The sequence below is a fragment of the Esox lucius genome, chromosome 24 (assembly GCF_011004845.1).
Source record: "Esox lucius isolate fEsoLuc1 chromosome 24, fEsoLuc1.pri, whole genome shotgun sequence".
Taxonomy (NCBI): domain Eukaryota; kingdom Metazoa; phylum Chordata; class Actinopteri; order Esociformes; family Esocidae; genus Esox; species Esox lucius.
Genome location: NC_047592.1, coordinates 21,812,316 through 21,830,406, shown reverse-complemented (window position 1 = coordinate 21,830,406; position 18,091 = coordinate 21,812,316). Strand labels below are relative to the sequence as shown.

Genomic DNA, 18,091 nt, shown 5'->3' with positions numbered 1-18,091 from the left:
TGCAGATTTAAGCACATATAACATCCTACAACCACAGAGATTAGAGATATTGTCTGTCCCTATGTTGTATGTTGTCCACCACAATAACACCAAGTAAGCGAATGCAGGCAATTCTAATCAACATTCTATGACCACAGGGACTTCCTGTCTATGTTTCTCACTTTTCTTTTTTAAAGAAAAAAAAGTGATAGGGAATATCTTAATGCACACATCTCAAGAAAGGTGAAGAACTGGAAGCGAGCCAATGAGGTGCGCATGTAGCCGGTCCAGACCTGTCACCACACTTGGCTATTTGAATCTATACATAGCTATATTTCACTTTCACTTCATGTGTTGGGTAGTGGAAGAATTCTGAACATATGTTGGTATGAAAATGATTTACGCTTATCCTGTTTTTCATTGTTTCAATATTGATCCATCAATGCTCAGATGAGACAAACAAGTATGTTTATCTATCTCAGGAATGCAGGTAGAGATCCTATTTCCTGGACTTCAGGCAAACTATGGTAAGTGAAGTGCTATGTCTCTTGAACAATGTTAACAAAATATTATAGCCTGCTGTATGTAAGTATATATAAGTATTTGACCGTTGACATGTGAAATTTTAGTTAAAAATGTCCCATATTCCAGTGAATAACAAAAATGGGAAAAACCCAGAGTGTCCTTGAGAACAAAGGTTACACTATCCAGAAGGAGGAAGAGAATGGTGTCATTGCTACTGACAAAGAAGGTGACCCGTTTGTTGTTAAAGAAATCAAACTTGAGAAATCAAAGGTGAGTGGGCACTAATATATATGTATATATAATCTCTATGAAATATTTTACATTTTATATTATAAAAGCTCACTGTATTATAAAATGTGTGTGGGCACTAGACACCACTGTATTTATTTGGTTTCTCAAATTTTCTTTTTGTTTGTGTTGAGTTAAGAAGGTATTTTAAGATGATGTTAAGTGGCACAGTTGGGGTTTAAATCATACCTTAAAGTTCATTAACTGCTTAATCAATATTTTTACTGTTACTTTATGAGGAGCTTTCTATTGCATGCTCTATAGGGTGAGGCTCAGTTCTTTCCCCATTTAGTTTTGCCATTGTCCCTGAATGTAGACCGTTCTCTTTGGTTTTCGTCATTTGTCCTTCTGTTTATTCTTTTCACCATTGTCTTTTTATCCCCTTATTTATTTTGTTGCCTTTGTCGAGTCATATAGTGTGTTTCATGTCCCAGCCTGCCTGCCTTATCTTCCTGACATTTTGTTGTTTTTCGACTGCCCACATGTTGTTATTAAACCATCACTGTCCGTTGACTCGGCGCCTGGCACACTGCGTTTCAGGTTTGCTTGCTCTGTTTAAAATACTTAAGGTCCCCTATACATCACTCCCATTTTATTGTTATACTTTAAAGTGTATTGTGGTTTTACAATTAACATTTCATTTGGTGGTACAAATCGATTGATTTGGGGGTTTGATTTGTAAATATTTTACAGTCGCATTCCGGTTGCCTTGTGATTTGTAAGGTTATCAATTACATGTTAAAAAAAAGGTGTGCAATCAACAGGTAATTGATATCCAAAAAAGTTGAAAAGGAAAGTTTTGAGTGAGGAACAGAAGTGTTCAATATGCAGTGGTCTCTTAATTGTATCCCTTCTGTTCCTCACTCAAAACCTTCCTGTTTGAATTTTAAGGAAGAAAAAAAGAAAAAGGTGCAGTGGAATTTTATCCAGAGCTGTATAACTTCCCATTGACTTAAAAGGAAACACAAAGAGGTCATATATAAAAACTTGGTATGTATTACTGCTGTATTATATATTTTTTTGTCTCAACAGACATCAGATTTTAACTCTGATGCTCAATATCTACTCTCTGAGATGAGCACTCTACTGCAAATAAGTCACCCTCATATTGCAAACTACAGAAACTCTTTTCAAGGTAAATTATAATCTAGGTTATTTTTCAGTTTTGAGAAATAGTTTGGAGGGGTTTCCACAGATTAAAATATTATGTAGTATGCATTTATAAACGTAGTAATGTTTTCACACAAACTATGTATTTTTGCAGATGGTAATAGTTACTATGTAGTTATGGACCATTGTGAGGGTGGAGATCTGTCACAGAAGATAAGAGACAGGATGGAGACTGGGATTCCTTTCTCAGAAGAACAGGTATTTCAGATTAAAAGCATATTAATTTTGTTCCTGGCTGACTGTTTTACTGATGTTGTTTGCATAACAGTTTGCATGTCAAGTCATCAACTGTGCAGTCTGGTTTTACATTGGTTTATCACTGCTGTTAGGTTCTGACCAGGCATTTTTTTTAAATATGACAAGTTCTTCTGCAGCTGGTCAGCCTGGAACACAGCCATTTTCAAAATTTTTCCAACAGGGGCCACTGGTTGATACAGTTGTGCTTATAAGTTTGCATACCCTGGCAGAAATTGTGAAATCTTGGCATTGATTATAATTATAATTTATCATATGAATCCATATATTATCACATAGTTGTTTGGATCCTTTTAGAACATAATGATAACAGAAATCACCCAAATGACCCTGAGCAAAAGTTTACATACCCTTGAATGTTTGGCCTTGTTACAGACACACAAGGTGACACACACAGGTGAAAATGGCAATTAAAGGTGAATTTCCCACACCTGTGGTTTTTAAAATTGCAATTAGTGTCTGTGTATAAATAGTCAATGAGTTTGTTAGCTTTCACATGGATGGACTGAGCAGGTTAGAGACTGAGACATGGGGAGTAGAAAAGAACTGTCAAAAGACCTGTGTAACAAGGCAATGGAATTTTATAAAGATGGAAAAGGATATGAAAAGATATCCAAAGCCTTGCAAATGCCAATTAGTACTGTTCAATCACTTATTAAGAAGTGGAAAATTCAGGGATCACTTCATACCAAGCCAAGGTCACGTAGACCAAGAAAGATTTCAGCCAAAACTGCCAGAAGAATTGCTCGGGATACAAAGAAAAACCCACAGGTAACCTCAGGAGAAATACAGGCTGCTCTAGAAAAACAGTGTGGTTGTTTAAAGGAGCACAATATGACGATTCTTGAACAAAGATGAGCTGCATGGTCGAGTTACCAGAAAGAAGCCTTTACTGCGCCAATGCCACTAAAAAGCTTGGTTACAATATGTTTGACAACACCTCACAGCTTCTGGCACACTGTAATTTGGAGTGATGAGACCAAAATAGAGCTTTATGGTCATAACCATATGCAATATGTTTAGAGAGGGGTCAACAAGGCCTATTGGGAACAGAATACCATCCCCACTGTGAACCATGGTGGTGGCTCACTGATGTTTTTGAGGTGTGGGAGCTCTAAAGGCATGGGGAATCTTGTGAATATTTATGGCAAGATAAATGTAGCATATTATCTGAAAATACTGGCAGACAACTTGTATTCTTCTGCACGAAATCTGCGCATGGGACACTCTTGGATTTTCCAGCATGACAATGACCCTAAACACAAGGCCAATTTGTCAAATAGGCAGCTATACTACCTGCAAGAATTTGGGGCCTTATAGAGAACTATTGCAAAAGACTGCACCCTGTCATTGATGCAAAATGGGGCAATACACAGTATTAAGAACTAAGGGTATGAAGACTTTTAATTTTTTTCTTTGTTGCCATGTTTTGTTTTATGATTATGCCATTCTGTTATGACCTACAGTTGAATGTGAATCCCTTAAGAAATAAAATACATTTGATTTGCCTGCTCACCCATGTTTTCTTTACAAAGGGTACATATATTACCAATTCTCCAAGGGTATGCAAACTTTTGAACACCACTGTATGTTCATCAGACCAGGCATTTTTTTTTTAATTTGGCAAGTTCTTCTGCAGCTAGTCAGCCTGGAACGTATTTTCATTCATAACACTGTATCCAAACTATGTTACTCCATGTTAAACCTAAGTTATTAACTGTATTTCTTCCCAGATCATGGATTGGCTTGTTGAGATCTGTATGGCCATTAAGTGTGTCCACGACAACAGTCTTCTTCACAGAGACCTGAGACCCCAGGTAAACACTGGCTTTTCAAAAAGAAGAAAAAGAAGTATGTCTTTATGATACAGAAATTGAGGAATGATACAGGAGAGTGTTTTTGCTATAACAGCAGTGGCCTGGATTCAGACCCATTCTGGACCATCCTAGGCCACCACACTGGTCTGTCATGTGGACCTCCCGGTTTTTCATGTATTTGATCTACTCCAGAAATAGCACACCTCAAATGGTCAAATAATCATTACGCTTTTGATAACATGAATCGGAGCCCAGTACTACAATAGAGGTTAGAGAAGTTAGCAGGGTTAAATGTATTTTCTCTGAGTTCATAACTGGTATGACAAAAGCGTCTTGTGATTTTTTTAGATTACAGAATATTTTTGCAAGGTATTATATTTAGTTAAAATGGGGTTCTCTTGTGTCAAAATTGATATAATAATTACAGGTACTCTACATTAAGCAACATTCTCAGAAATTAGTAAAAAAGATATGTTAATAATAACATATCTTTAAAATGAGTGTAAAATATATGTTATTTACTTGTCATGTTTGTCACATTTGATTGCCTTGGTTTATTGTGCTGACTTTTTACTGGACACTTAATGACAGAAAGTACACATGTAGTAGGGGTTGCAGGCTAGTGTGAGATGTACAGCTTGTTTGATCATGAAGGATTTTCTGATTGATTTGAGGGGTTTCTGAACCATTCTGTATTTAATGACTAAAGTCAGCTGTCTCATTTCTTTTCTTAGAATCTAATTATATACAAAGGCAATTACGTAACGAATACTGTATAATGCCCCATTTTGCAGAGATATCCCATTACCAGTCCCAGGCAAAAAAGACAGAAGTCACAGAAATGTTGAGCTACAAAAGTTTTACCTACAAATTACTTATGTATTTGTTCAGCATTGTCAGTGACTGTGTACTCATGTCTTTTTAGTCAGGTAACAAAACCAAATGCCTCAACCTACAGTAACAGTCAGCACTGTAAATGCTTAGAATGAGAAAACAAGGATGGTTTGGGTTTTGCCGTATGCCTAAATATTGGTCAGACTGTAGTGAGTCACGCTGTTGTAAAAAAATTTTAATAATCCAGCTGTTTTGCTGTTTAGCAAAGTTATATTTTATATTCATGCAATACAATAACAATAAAGGTCAATCGATTTCATATCACACTAGAACCAAATTAATGTAAAGTCTACCTAAAACCATGGCAGGACAATGTTCTAGGCTGGAAACTGTAACAGATATTTTGAATTGTTAATATGTCCATCCCAGTCGGTCCTTAAAACTTGGCCCTGGATGCTGCTATATCCCCAGTGGAATGAGCAGGACTCCTCACAGGGAACGTTTGTCCTCTGCTGACACAGACCTCCATAACCCAGTGAGACAGGAGGTCCTAAGACAGTGACCTGCCCAGAGCTGCTTTGGGAAAGCACAAAAAGAGCTGGAAAACCAAAGAGTAGGACCCAGTGCACATGGACTTACATAGTTTCCTTTGAAAATTCTATAGAAATATATATATACACCACTCTTCAGATTCCTCATATTGATCAGTGGTTTGTGGATCTTAATTTGGTTTTGAGTGTAATCTTTATTTATTGGTGCTTCCCATATTAGGTTTTTGTGATATCAGTCAATCAATCAAATGTATTTACAAAGCCCTTTTTAGATCAGCAATTGTCACAAAGTGCTTTTACAAAACACCAGGTCTTAAACCCCAAGGACCAAACAACAGTAGTGTTGAATTTCAGTGGCTAGGAAAAACTCCCTTAGAAGGCCAACATTTAGGAAGAAACCTAGAGAGGACCCAGGCTCAGAGGGGTAACCAGTCCTCTTCTAGCTGTGCCTGGTGAACATATTAAGAGTACAATTGTAATCATTAATAAATGCATGTGGACTGAGTCCAGAATCTAGTAGTATGACCAGATGGAGAAGGACAGGGACATCACGGGGGAGGGAGGAGGTGGCATCTGAAATCACCAGGGGTCATCTTGATCTGTAACACAACCTGGAGGACTTTGGACAGGGACAGCAACGGTTCCCCCAAGCCAGGTACTCCGCAGATGTGGGCCAGGACGTCTTGTCCTCCTAAGTTTAAAATAGCAGGAGACAGGGACATTTTTAAAAAGCATTCCTTATATCTAGAATAATTTATAGTGGAGAAGGAGAACTTAGTAGAGAAGGAGAACTGACCCTACTCCCCCAGCACAATAATATAACAGTGTAAGACCTTGGGGCTGAGACAGGGGGGTCCGGTGACACTGTGGCCCTATGGGAGGCCTTGGACAGGGCCCAACAGGCAGGAAATCAATCCACCCACATTGTCAAGCATCAACCAAAGGGACACCCATCAACCGCAACCACTCTGAATGAGGGCTGAGTATTGCCAGCAGAGTACAGCCCAATTGCCAAATTGTGTAAAGAGGCTAGTACTGGAGTTATGTGTTCAAATTTGTGTGTTCTAATTAGGATTCTAGCAACCGTCTACAGGACTAATTGAAGTTTATTTATTAATTTGTCAGGGTAACTGGAAAAAATAGCATTGCAGTAATCTAGTCTAGAAGTAACAAAAGCATGGATTTGTTTTTCTGCATCAGTTTTTGATAGAAAAGTTTTTGATTTTTGCAATATGAAAATAAGCAACTCTTGAGACATATTTTATATTTTCATCAAAGGAAAGGCCAGGGTCAAGGGTAACGCTGAGGTTTTTTACAGTTTTTTGGGATATGACCATGCAGCCGTCGAGGTTCACAGTGAGATCTGCTAACAACGCTATTTGTTTCTTGGGTCCTAAAACAATAATTTCTGTTTTTCTTGAGTTTAAAAGCAAGAAGTTCTCTGTCATCCACTTCCTAATATCTGAAACGCATACTTTTAAAGTAGCACATTTTGAAATTGAAATATATAACTGTGTGTCATCAGCATAACAGTAAACATTGACATTGTGATTCCGGATTACATCACCCAGAGGCAGCATATATAGTGAGAACAATAAAGGGCCCAGTACCGAGCCTTGAGGAACACCAAAACATACCTTTGACTTCAGAGGATACGCCATCCACACATACAAACTGTTATCTTTCAGATAAATAAGATTTAAACCAGGCTAGAACATGTCCACGTAGCCAAATATGGATTTAAGAGAAGGGAGTGATCAATAGTGTCAAAAGCAGCACTAAGATCAAGAAGCACTAGGACGGATGCAGAACCTTTGTCTGAGGCCATTAGAAGGTCATTTGTTACCTTCACGAGTGCATTACTATGATGGGATCTTAAACCGGACTGGAGCATTTCATAAATGTTATTTGTCTTCAGGAAGGCATTCAGTTGTTGGGAAACACATTTTTCAAAGATTTTTCAGAGGGATGGGAGGTTTGATATTTGTCTTTTAATATCGGGATCCATTAAAAGAGGCTTAATTTCCGCCATTTTTAGTGAGTTTGGAACACATCTAGAGGAAAGGGCGCAATTTATTATGTTCAACATTGGCAGACCTAGCACAGGAAATAGCTCCTTAAGTAATTTTGTTGGCTTCAGGTCTAGCTGACAGTTTGTGGGTTTAGAACTCATTACAAATTTAGTGAATGTGTCGAGCGATACGGGATAAAAAAATGTGTGTCTCCATTGACACCAGGTCAGGGAGGTTCAGGACATTCTCAGGACAACTGAGATTTTGGGGTCTATTTAAGGAGGAGTCAGTTATTTGTTTTCTAATGATGATGATCTTTTCATCAAAGTAGTTAATGTATTAATTACAGCTAAAGTGACAACCTGGTCTCAGGAACCTACGTAGATTATTTTACGAAAAAGTATGGCACCCGCTTTCGTATTATATGTGACGTTACATTACAATGCGCCACCAAAATGAGTGATACATTACGAAATTATTCAAACGTAACATATTTTACGAACGCTGTTACAACGTATCAAATGTTACGACCGCTAATAAAACGTAAAATAGAATACAAACACCAGACGAAAGTATGATATTTTACAAATGCTATGAAAGATGATTTTTTGGACAAAATGTTAGATCTGCATTTCAAGTATAGCCAGGAGGAGAGGCCTCATTTAGGGCAGTGAATTCATTAGGCTTTAGCCACGTTTCACACAAGACAATAACATCTAGTTTATGATCAGAGATTATTAGTCTGGCTATGCTATCAACAGACTCCACTATGCTAGCAGGCTGGTTAAAGCCTGTGGCCTGACCAGCACCCTATCTCAAGGGTGAGGCTATATGAGTGAGACTCCTGTTCAATGTTCCTAGATAAAAGAAGAGCACCACTCCAGCTAGGATGGAGTCCGTCGCTCCTCAGCAGATAAGGTCTGGCCCCATTTCTGGGAGAGTCCCAAAAAGAGAGCCAGTTATCTACAAACTCTACCTCCTGCGACGGGCAGAAGTCCGTTTTCAGCCAGCGATTGAGTTGTGCAAGTCTGCTGTAGAGCTCGTCACCACCCCTAGCTGGGAGGGGGCCAGAGACAATTACTCGATGCTGACACATCTTTCTAGCTAGTTTACACGCTGATGCTATGTTCTGCTTCATAACCTCTGACTGTTTCATTCTAACGTCGTTGGTGCCAACATGAATAACAATATCTCTGTACTCTCTATACTTGCCAGTTTTAGACTTTGCTCACACCAGCCCCAGATTGCGGCTACGTCGGTGGCTCTGCCCCCCGGTAAACAGTGTATGATCACCGGCTGATTCTTTAGTCTAATACTGCAGGTATCGGAATCGCAGATGACTAAAGTAAATGGCTGCCGATCATTCCCCTCCAAAGACGGCTTGGCTCTTGACTCAGACTACAGTGGGGAAAACCTGTTGAAAGTCTCAGTTGGATTTAGCAACGATTCAGGTTTAACTGGTCGACGGCATTTCTTCCCAGTGACCAAGAGAAAGTTATTGCCCGGCTTCAGGAGCTGTTGCCTGGGGGGCTAACAACACTGTTGTGATAGTCATTGCAACAATCATTGTAGTTCTCCCAGTAATTATATGTACAGTGGTGCTCACAAGGTGACACACACAGTTGAAAAATCCCACAACTGTGGCTTTTTAAATTCCAAATAGTGTCTGTGGATAAATAGTCAATGAGTTTGTTACCTCTGACGTGGATGCACTGAGCAGGCATATTAGAAGTGGCCAAATCAATAGTTTGGTAAATTCTGAGAAATGATGAATGCACTTGTGAGCTCTAGCAAGGCAAAAAGGCCTGGACTGCCATGAAAGAAAATAGTGGTGGATGATCGTAGGATCCTTTACATAGAAAAGAAAAAACTCTTCACAACATCCAGCCAAGTGAAGAACACTTTCCAAGAGGTAGGCATATCATTATCCAAGTCTACCATAAAGAGAAGACTTCACAAGAGCAAATACAGAGGGTTCACCACAAGGTGCAAACCATTAATAAGTCTTAAGAATAGAAAGGCCAGATTAGATTTTGCCAAAAAACATTTAAAAAGGCCAGCCCAGTTCTGGAACAGCATTCTTTGGACAGATGAAACTAAAATCAACCTGTACCCGAATGATGGGAAGGAGCATACCACATCATCTGTAAAACATGGTGGAGACAATGTGATGGCATGGACATGCATGGCTTCCCAATGGCACTGGGTCACTAGTGTTTGTTGATGTTACAGAAGCAGCCGGATGATTTCTGAGGTGAATAGGGGTATATTGTCTGCTCAGATTCAGCCAAATTCAGGGAAGTTGATCGGTCCGCGTTTCACTTCACAGATGGGCAATGACCCAAATCTTACTGCGAAAGCAACGCAGGTGTTTTTTAAGGCAAATAAGTGGAATATTCTGCAATGGCTGGGTCAATCATTTGATCTCAACACGATTGGTCAAGCATTTCACCCACAAACAATCAACAACTGAAGACAGCTGCATTAAAGGCATGGCAAATCGTCCCAAAGACCTAGCATTTGGTGATGTCCATGCATTCCAGACTGCCTGCAAAGAATTCTCAACAAATTAATAAAAAATAAAAATGTATTTATGACTGTATTAATTTGTCCAATAACATTTGAGCCCCTGAAATGAAGGGAACGAGTATAAAAATGGTTGCCATTCCTAAATAGTTCATACAATCTTTTTATTCAACCCCTTTAATTAAAAACTGAAAGTCTACACTTCAATTGCATCTCGGTTGTTTCATTTCAAATCCATTTTGGTGGCATACAAAGCTAAAATGATGAAAATTATGTCAGTGTCCAAATATTTCCTAACTATAATTGTCAAAATGAGTAAATTAGTAAAAAGATGACCTTACCCATCATTCAATCAAATGATTATATAAAGACATTTTTACATCAGCAGTTGTCCTAAATACTTTACATATAAAAAAAAAGAGCTTGGACAGGGACAGTTAGTTGTTGTCAAGCCAGGTAGTTCCTAGGCATGGTTCAAGTCCTCCCAAAACTCATCAAAAAATACAAATTGGAGAATTTCTTAGCTCCAATAGGATACTCCTGCATGTACTTAGGACCAACATTAATGAATGCAACAATTAAATAGTTCACAATTTACACTTCAAACCTTGATCCCTGTCAGATTTTGTTCCCCTCCCATAGCAGTCAAACCACTTTATGAGGTTCAGGACAGAAAGTTGGCTACAACTTTACATAGCTACGTAATAGGAAGCCTAAAATAAAACAGTTCTGTTGGACAGGATAGACAAAAACATTGCTGGCTTCACGATTCCCTTGTCTTTTCACTTGACAAAAAATTCAGTTATTGTTAGTGATGGCCACTCGAGGGTTCATTACCGTTATTCTAGCAGTAGGATATTATGTTAGCAGTGCTAACTCAGATATAATTTTTCAAAATAAAAGCCATACTTGAATTATATAAGTTAATATAGTTAACAATCTTGTCTGTACATTTTATATTTAATGTCCGTTCCAATGTTATCCTGGTCTTTTCTTTTTCAAAGGTAGATTGTTAACTATATTGCCTTATTCATGTAAATTATGGCTTTTATTTTGAGAAAGAAAATCTGAGTGCTGCCAGCATAATATCCTGCTGCTAAAATAACGCTAATGAAGCCTCGAATGTCCATCACTAATCATTGTCACCTATATTGATAGATACTGTATCTATGTCATTCACAAGTTGCTAATTAGCTGTTAAAACCTGCACGGCACCCATGGCAGCCAATCATAGGGGCCCACAAGAAGTTTATGTTATGGTTTAAATGAAATAGCAAGCAAAATAAAGTTACATTATGATTAATTTGCTGGATAGTACTAAGTTGATTTGGAAATGATAAACATCTGTATTTTTTTATTATTCCATAATGCATTTGTATGAGCGACCAATCTGTGACTGTGAGAATGTAGCCAGTGTTGTCAGATGGGAGTTTCCCACATAATTGGGCTATTTGTAATGACTGTGTGTGGTTTTATATGAAGACTGCAGGTGATTGGACCTATACTGTCAGTGAATCTGGCAACCCTGGGTAGAACGTTGGATCTTGTTGGCTCGTTTGCTAAGGATCTGAACAGTGGAAGAAAAAGGAACAAAACTTAGATATTCCACTCGGTAAAGAAAAGCAATACAATATAAAAAATGAAATACAATGGTTTGTGCCCTTGAGAAACATCTTTAGTAAATATGTTGAGCAGCAGAAGCATGAGAATATGGATAGTTCTGATGTTACAATGACAGGAGCAGCATTGCAGCTTATAGGTTAAGGGGATTACAGTAGTGATCTAGGTGTGGCCATTCACTTCATGTTTTCTGTGTTTCCTTGTCTTGTCCTTGTATGGTCTTTCCTGTTCTTGTTTCTGTTCAACGGTATATTCAGTTCACCTGTGTTTTAGCCCCCACCTGTTTCTGTTCTCCTCGTTTTCTCAGTGTATTTAGTTCAGCCCTTTTCTCCTTGTCCTGGTGGGTCATTGTGTGCATGTGTATATGTTGTGCACACCTGTTGTGCGCTCCTGTGCTCCTGTGCCCCTGCCCCATTGGACTTTTCGTAGTGCCCGGCACTCAGTTTAGTTATTCATAATTTTTTGTTTAATAAAAGGGGGAAACCCTAGAACTTCCGCGCTTGCCTCCGTCTCCATATCTAACTACGTGACACTAGGTCCAACAGTAGCTAGCAGCAAAGTTTTGTAACTGCAGGTATGTTTTGTTGTAGCCTATTAACAAGCTTCTGTTGAAACATTCATACATATTGGGGAAAATACTATTAAATATTTATATTATCTGCCTCTATCTTTTAGTTGGGAAATCAGGTAGTAGTAATTAGTCTTTTGCTATTGGGGCGTGGTAGGGGGGCCCTCCCCGGCAAAAGTTTCCTCAGGTCAACTGTCATGTCCTTTGTTCTGCTGATGTTAAGGGCGAGGTTGCTGTCCAGGCAGCACACTGGTAGTCACCTCCTCCCTGTAGGCCGACTCGTTATTGGTTTGTTGTTGTTTGAGACCTAAAACCTTGGTGTCATCTGCAGGGTTGATTACGGTCTTTGTCAGGTGCGAGTCACACAGTCATGGATAAACCGGGAGTTAATTCATCATTTCTAAACTGCAACTAAACGTCTTCTGTTTAGTGGGTGTTTCCAAAAAAATCTAAATTACTAACATCCATTTCTGCACAACTATTAATAACTACTTTGTTAAAAAGTCATTATTGGTTAGACGGCCACTGAAATCTACTCTCTCTGTGAAAATGATTTACTTTGTTTGAAGGAAACGTTAGGACACTTCGCATGCACAGGTTGCTATAGTGTTACCAGTTTGGCAAATGTATCAACAGATTTGGGCAGTTTTTTTGGTCGCCCAGTGATATTTGGTGAATTGAACTCTGGTATTCAGCTCAATCTCTACTGCCCCTTCCTACTAAGAATTTGGAAAAGCATGTTTAGGAAATATCTGAAACTACATAAACGATGAAAGAAAGAAAAACGGAATAAGAAGCCTACAAAAGCCTACTAGAAGCCTGCTAAAGACAGACAAGCAATATATATTATCATTTTAAAGGTGAGGCCTGAGCTACTTTGATTTGTATCATAAACCGAATAGTTTGCAAAGTGAATTACATTTATGAAACTGTATTCCACGGGTATGACAGATATTTACTTTTTATTTTGATAACCGAGTAGCAATAATGCCTATTTGGGGGTTTGTGGTATATGGTCAATGTAACATGGATAAGGGCTGTATCTGAGTACAAGGTAATGGGGGAAACTACTCTTAACCCTTGTACATTGATAATAGCACATATACCATATAGTTAACTAGTTCAGGATGACAACCAATTGTTAATCCTATGGGAGTTTCTGAGGAGAGTTTTATGAACAACTAATGACCTGGGGAATTGGGTGACATTTTCTTTATGAAAAAAGGAAATTATCAATACAGCCTTTGGGCAGGACAATGAACTGTATTATTTCATGTGATATAAAGTGTTCAGTTCAATGTTGTTCAATGTTGTTTTCATTAAACTATTAACAATAGTTTTTTTGACAGAATATCTTCTTCACAAAATTTGGGACACTTTGTTTGGGAAATTTTGGAAGAGTCACTGGAAAGTATGGAACTTTTTCGATAATTATAAATGATCACAATATATTCCAGTACAGCAGTGTTTAACCTGTTGATTGACTGCATTTCTGTTCTACCAGTGCTAAAAGATCTTCAGAGAATGGTGCATTGGCCTATTTAGATCCAGAAATTCTGACAGGTGGAATATATAACAACAAAAGGTAAATTCTAAATGTTACCCAACAAAATTATGTCAATAGCACGCAACCCTGTGATGTCCAGCCAAAGAAAAGATCATTCATGCTGAGGTCAAAGCCCATAAAATAGTGTCCATGTTCAAGAGGATCACAAGGCCAACTGATTGATTCACACCGTCCTTGAAACAAAATGTACTTATATTGTTGTTTTTTATTAATAATATTATTTACCCATGATACATTGTGGTTTTTGTTCTGTTTGAACAAAGCATATGACACCACCGACTTGAAGGGGTGAAATGGCCTTAAATTACACAGCAAGAGGAAGGAACCACTGATGGCTAAAATAAATGGGTCCAGAAGAATCTGACAAACTCATCCATTTGTCCCACATTTGGATGTTTTAAACCTTCTCTGTGACCAAGAACTGATGGACATAGTGGTGCACTGAGATAAAGTAGGATTATGCCCAATTATATGTTCATCAAATGTTTTACCGGTGACAGAAAAAAATAATTATTACACAAAATGTTTGATTCCAACTTTCAACCTCTCTGTCCCTGCTTACAATGTAGGCTTTTAATGTAATCACGGGCCATTAAAGAGAATATAGTCAAATCCATATCTCCATGCATTTCCCACCATCATCCATACCATCATCTTCCGCTTATCCGGGGCCGGGTCGCGGGGGCAGCAGTCTAAGCAGGGATGCCCAGACTTCCCTCTCCCCAGTCACTTCCTCCATTTCTCCAGGGGGGACACTGAGGCATTCCCAGGCCAGCCGGGAGACATAGTCCCTCCAGCTTGTCCTAGGTCTTCCCCGGGGTCTCCTCCCGGTGGGACGGGACCGGAACACCTTCCCAGGAAGGCGTTCCGGAGGCATCCGAAACAGATGCCCAAGCCACCTCAGCTGACCCCTCTCGATGTGGAGGAGCAGCGGCTCTACTCTGAGCTCCTCCCGGGTGACCGAGCTTCTCACCCTATCTCTAAGGGATCGCCCAGCCACCCTGCAGAGAGAGCTCATTTCGGCCCCCTGTATCCGGGATCTTGTCCTTTCGGTCATGACCCAAAGCTCATGACCATAGGTGAGAGTAGGAACGTAGATTGACCGGTAAATCGACCGCATTACTGCAGAAGCTGCACCGATCCGTCTGTCAATCTCCCGTTCCATCCTTCCCTCACTCGTGAACAAGACCCCTAGATACTTAAACTCCTCCACTTGAGGCAGGCACTCTCCACCAACCTGAAGTGGGCAAGCCACCCTTTTCCGACTGAGGACCATGGCCTCGGATTTGGAGGTACTGATTTTCATCCCCACCGCTTCACACTCGAAGGTCCTGGCTTGAAGGGGCCAACACGACAACATCATCCGCAAAGAGCAGAGACGAAATCGTGTGGTCCCCAAACCTGACACCCTCCGGCCCCTGGCTGCGCCTAGAAATTCTGTCCATAAAAATTACGAACAAAAATGTCTATTTAGGAAAAAGGAGATTTTAGCTAGCTTGATAACCAATGAAAGCGATCTAATCATGAGCTACTATTCCTGACAAATGTATTTCTGTGATTGGTGTCATGTATGATTTGTTTTATTTCTTGCACAATGAACATTCTTGTTTGACTGCATGTGGGAACATGTCATACTCTGCCTAGCCAGATATATCAGATATATGGCCTACACAGTATTGACCTATGTATTTGATCCTCTTTGCAGTGATATATGGTCCCTGGGGTGTGTGCTGTATGAGTTGTGCATGCTTCAAACTGCAGTAAGTTAGACTTCCATCCCAATGTTGGCCACTTGATAATACAAAAAGCTGTGTAATTGTAACACTTCCTTCTTTACAGTTCACTGCAGAGAGCACAGTCAACCTCATCCCTAAAATATTAGATGGTCCTTACCCATCTCTCCCAGAGAGCTTCTCACCTGAGCTCCGCGACCTGCTGTTTGAAATCTTCCAAAAAGACCAATCCATTAGGCCTTCAATTGGAGAAATCCTGGCAAAACCCTTCATTATTAGTTTCCTCAAAAAAAAGGTTTGCAATACAAGACAACATTACATGAGATATTTGTTTATACATTATTTTATTCATAATTCACAAAGCAAAGTTTTCAATTTGAATTAATTTGTTTGTAGAATGAGAGAACTGTGAAGAGACTCCAGACAAATTTGGACAACCTGAGAGCGTTGGCAGACAGCTTGGAGCGTGTGCACCAGGGCACCACCATAGGCAGTCTGACAGGAGGTGTTATTGGGGCCGCTGGAGGAATCACCTCCATAGTGGGACTCATCCTAGCTCCCTTCACTCTGGGGGCCTCCCTGATCGTCACTGGGGTCGGTGTTGGGGTGGCTGTCGCTGGTGGAGCCACAGCCGGAGTATCCAACATAACCAACATGGTCAATCAGTCTACAGACCGAAAAGACATCAAGAACATCATCAAGGAGTTCCAGGAGAAGCTGAACTATATCGGCACATCAATACAAGACATCGCTGAGGGGTTGGAGAAACTGAAGACAAATGTCTCCTTAGACATAGGAAGTGAATACTCCACTGCTAAGTATCTGTCAGGGGCTGGAGCACGAGTTGGGAGGGGCCTAGGGGGCATTCCTGAGCTTGTCCGATTGGTCCAAGTGGCCAACATCGGCAAGGTTGCTGCACACACTGCCAGGGCCGTGCGGATATCAGGGATAGCAACAGCAGTATTCTCTGGTTTATTTGTAGCGGTTGACATGTTCTTCATCGCCGTGGATGCCAAAGAGATCCATAACATCCGACAGGCAAAGAAAAACAAAAAGTGTGGTGATACCATTCAATTAGAAGTGATGGACACAGACTCCACCACTGATCTGAATCCTGAATGTGAAAAACCAAAGACTGAAATCAAGTCAGAGACTATGAAGTTCATTCAGGAAATCCGACAGAAAACTGAACAGCTGCAGGAGTGCCTGGTCGAACTGAATGATACATTCTTTAACATTCCTGAAATACTGGACCTGGAATAACAATAGTCAATTGATGTGATGGTAAAATATACTGAAATAACAAATAGAGCAGATTTCATTCATTGGGCAATTAACTATGGGCAATCTGACTTCAACTATGGGCAATCTGACTTGACATAATACGCCCACAGGTTTTAAACTTTTTCTCTTCTCAGATGTGTGCACAACTTCATTATTAGGTCATAGAAATCTAAGAATGTATCACGTTTTTGAACGGAGGCTTATTAGTTACACTTAGCAATTAAGACTTGTAAACACATTACGTTAAGACTGTGTCATAACAATGTCCATCAATTCTGTGTGCTGGCCCTTATCTTACCAGAACACAGAGGTTGGTCAAAGATGATGGAAATGTTCTACCATAACAGAACACCAGGTGATTGCGGATAAGTCAGCGCAGCCAGGAACAGTCATCTAAAAACCTGCTAGCTTCAAAGTTTCTGGAGATTTCACTTGTGCTGTAAAAGTCTACATGTCTGTCACTCATGACCACTAGCCAGGGTTGTAGCTAACATGTGGAAAGGTGGGTATGATTCACAGGGCCCATGGCTTGGCAGGGCCCACTGATCATCATAATGTCAATGTCGTCTGTTGTCTTGATTTGCAGCAGTCGGGGACCCTTATGTCTAGAACCGGCCCCGGGTTGGGGCAATACTGTTTGACTGATTTGAAGATTTCACTTTGTTTGCTGTTATCAGTGGATTTATTATGGTCAGTGGATTTGATTTGAAATATTTTTTCACACCTTAATGGATAGGCCTGTATTTCAGACATTCTTTGATACTAAAGTTTACCGATTTTAACTAAATAAACTGGGCAGGTTCCCAACAAGTACCTCTAGGTAGCGGGCAGTTAGGGACATCAACAATTTACAGATGCCATGAAATGAGGGCTGTGAATCCAGGGATGGGCAATTTGTTTTTGATGGCGTCATGGAGGAGTGGAAGAGGACTCCAGTGGCAACCTATGAAGCTCTGGTGAACTCCATGCCCAAGGGGGTTAAGGCAGTGCTAGAACATAATGGTGGCCACACAAAATATTGAAACTTTGGGCCCAATTTGGATATTTTCACTTAGGGGTGTACTCACTTTTTTTGCCAGCGTTTTAAACATTAATGGCTGTGTGTTATTTGTTATACAAGCTGTACACTCATTACTTTACACGCACATACATTGCACACAGCTTGTACACATTGCAATCAAATATTCATACACACACAACATTTTCACTGTAAGTTGTGACACCTTTATTTTGTGTCCTGATGAGATGCTAAATAAAGACAACTGTCTTACATTAAATGTGTCTGTCATTCCGTTTCACGCTCCTCTTGGTTTTTTGTTGGGCCACATAAGCGGCCAGGAAGAGCGAATGTCTCTCACTGAC

At 39.8% G+C, this 18,091-nt stretch overlaps 2 protein-coding genes across 2 annotated transcripts in view; one reads left to right on the top strand and one right to left on the bottom strand.

Annotated features, from left to right (window-relative positions):
* The window catches only part of LOC105010062 (serine/threonine-protein kinase Nek4-like), a 717,288-nt gene that overhangs the window by 53,372 nt on the left and 645,825 nt on the right, over positions 1-18,091 (bottom strand). The window lies entirely within an intron of this gene.
* Positions 296-17,701, top strand: LOC105006523 (probable serine/threonine-protein kinase Sps1). Its single transcript, XM_020044147.3, has 11 exons — positions 296-365; positions 462-506; positions 631-774; positions 1,825-1,927; positions 2,057-2,160; positions 3,951-4,034; positions 13,495-13,556; positions 13,650-13,730; positions 15,418-15,472; positions 15,552-15,740; positions 15,842-17,701. The coding sequence occupies exons 3-11, from the start codon at positions 643-645 to the stop codon at positions 16,706-16,708; spliced, it is 1,677 nt and encodes a 558-aa protein (XP_019899706.2). The 5' UTR covers positions 296-365; positions 462-506; positions 631-642; the 3' UTR covers positions 16,709-17,701.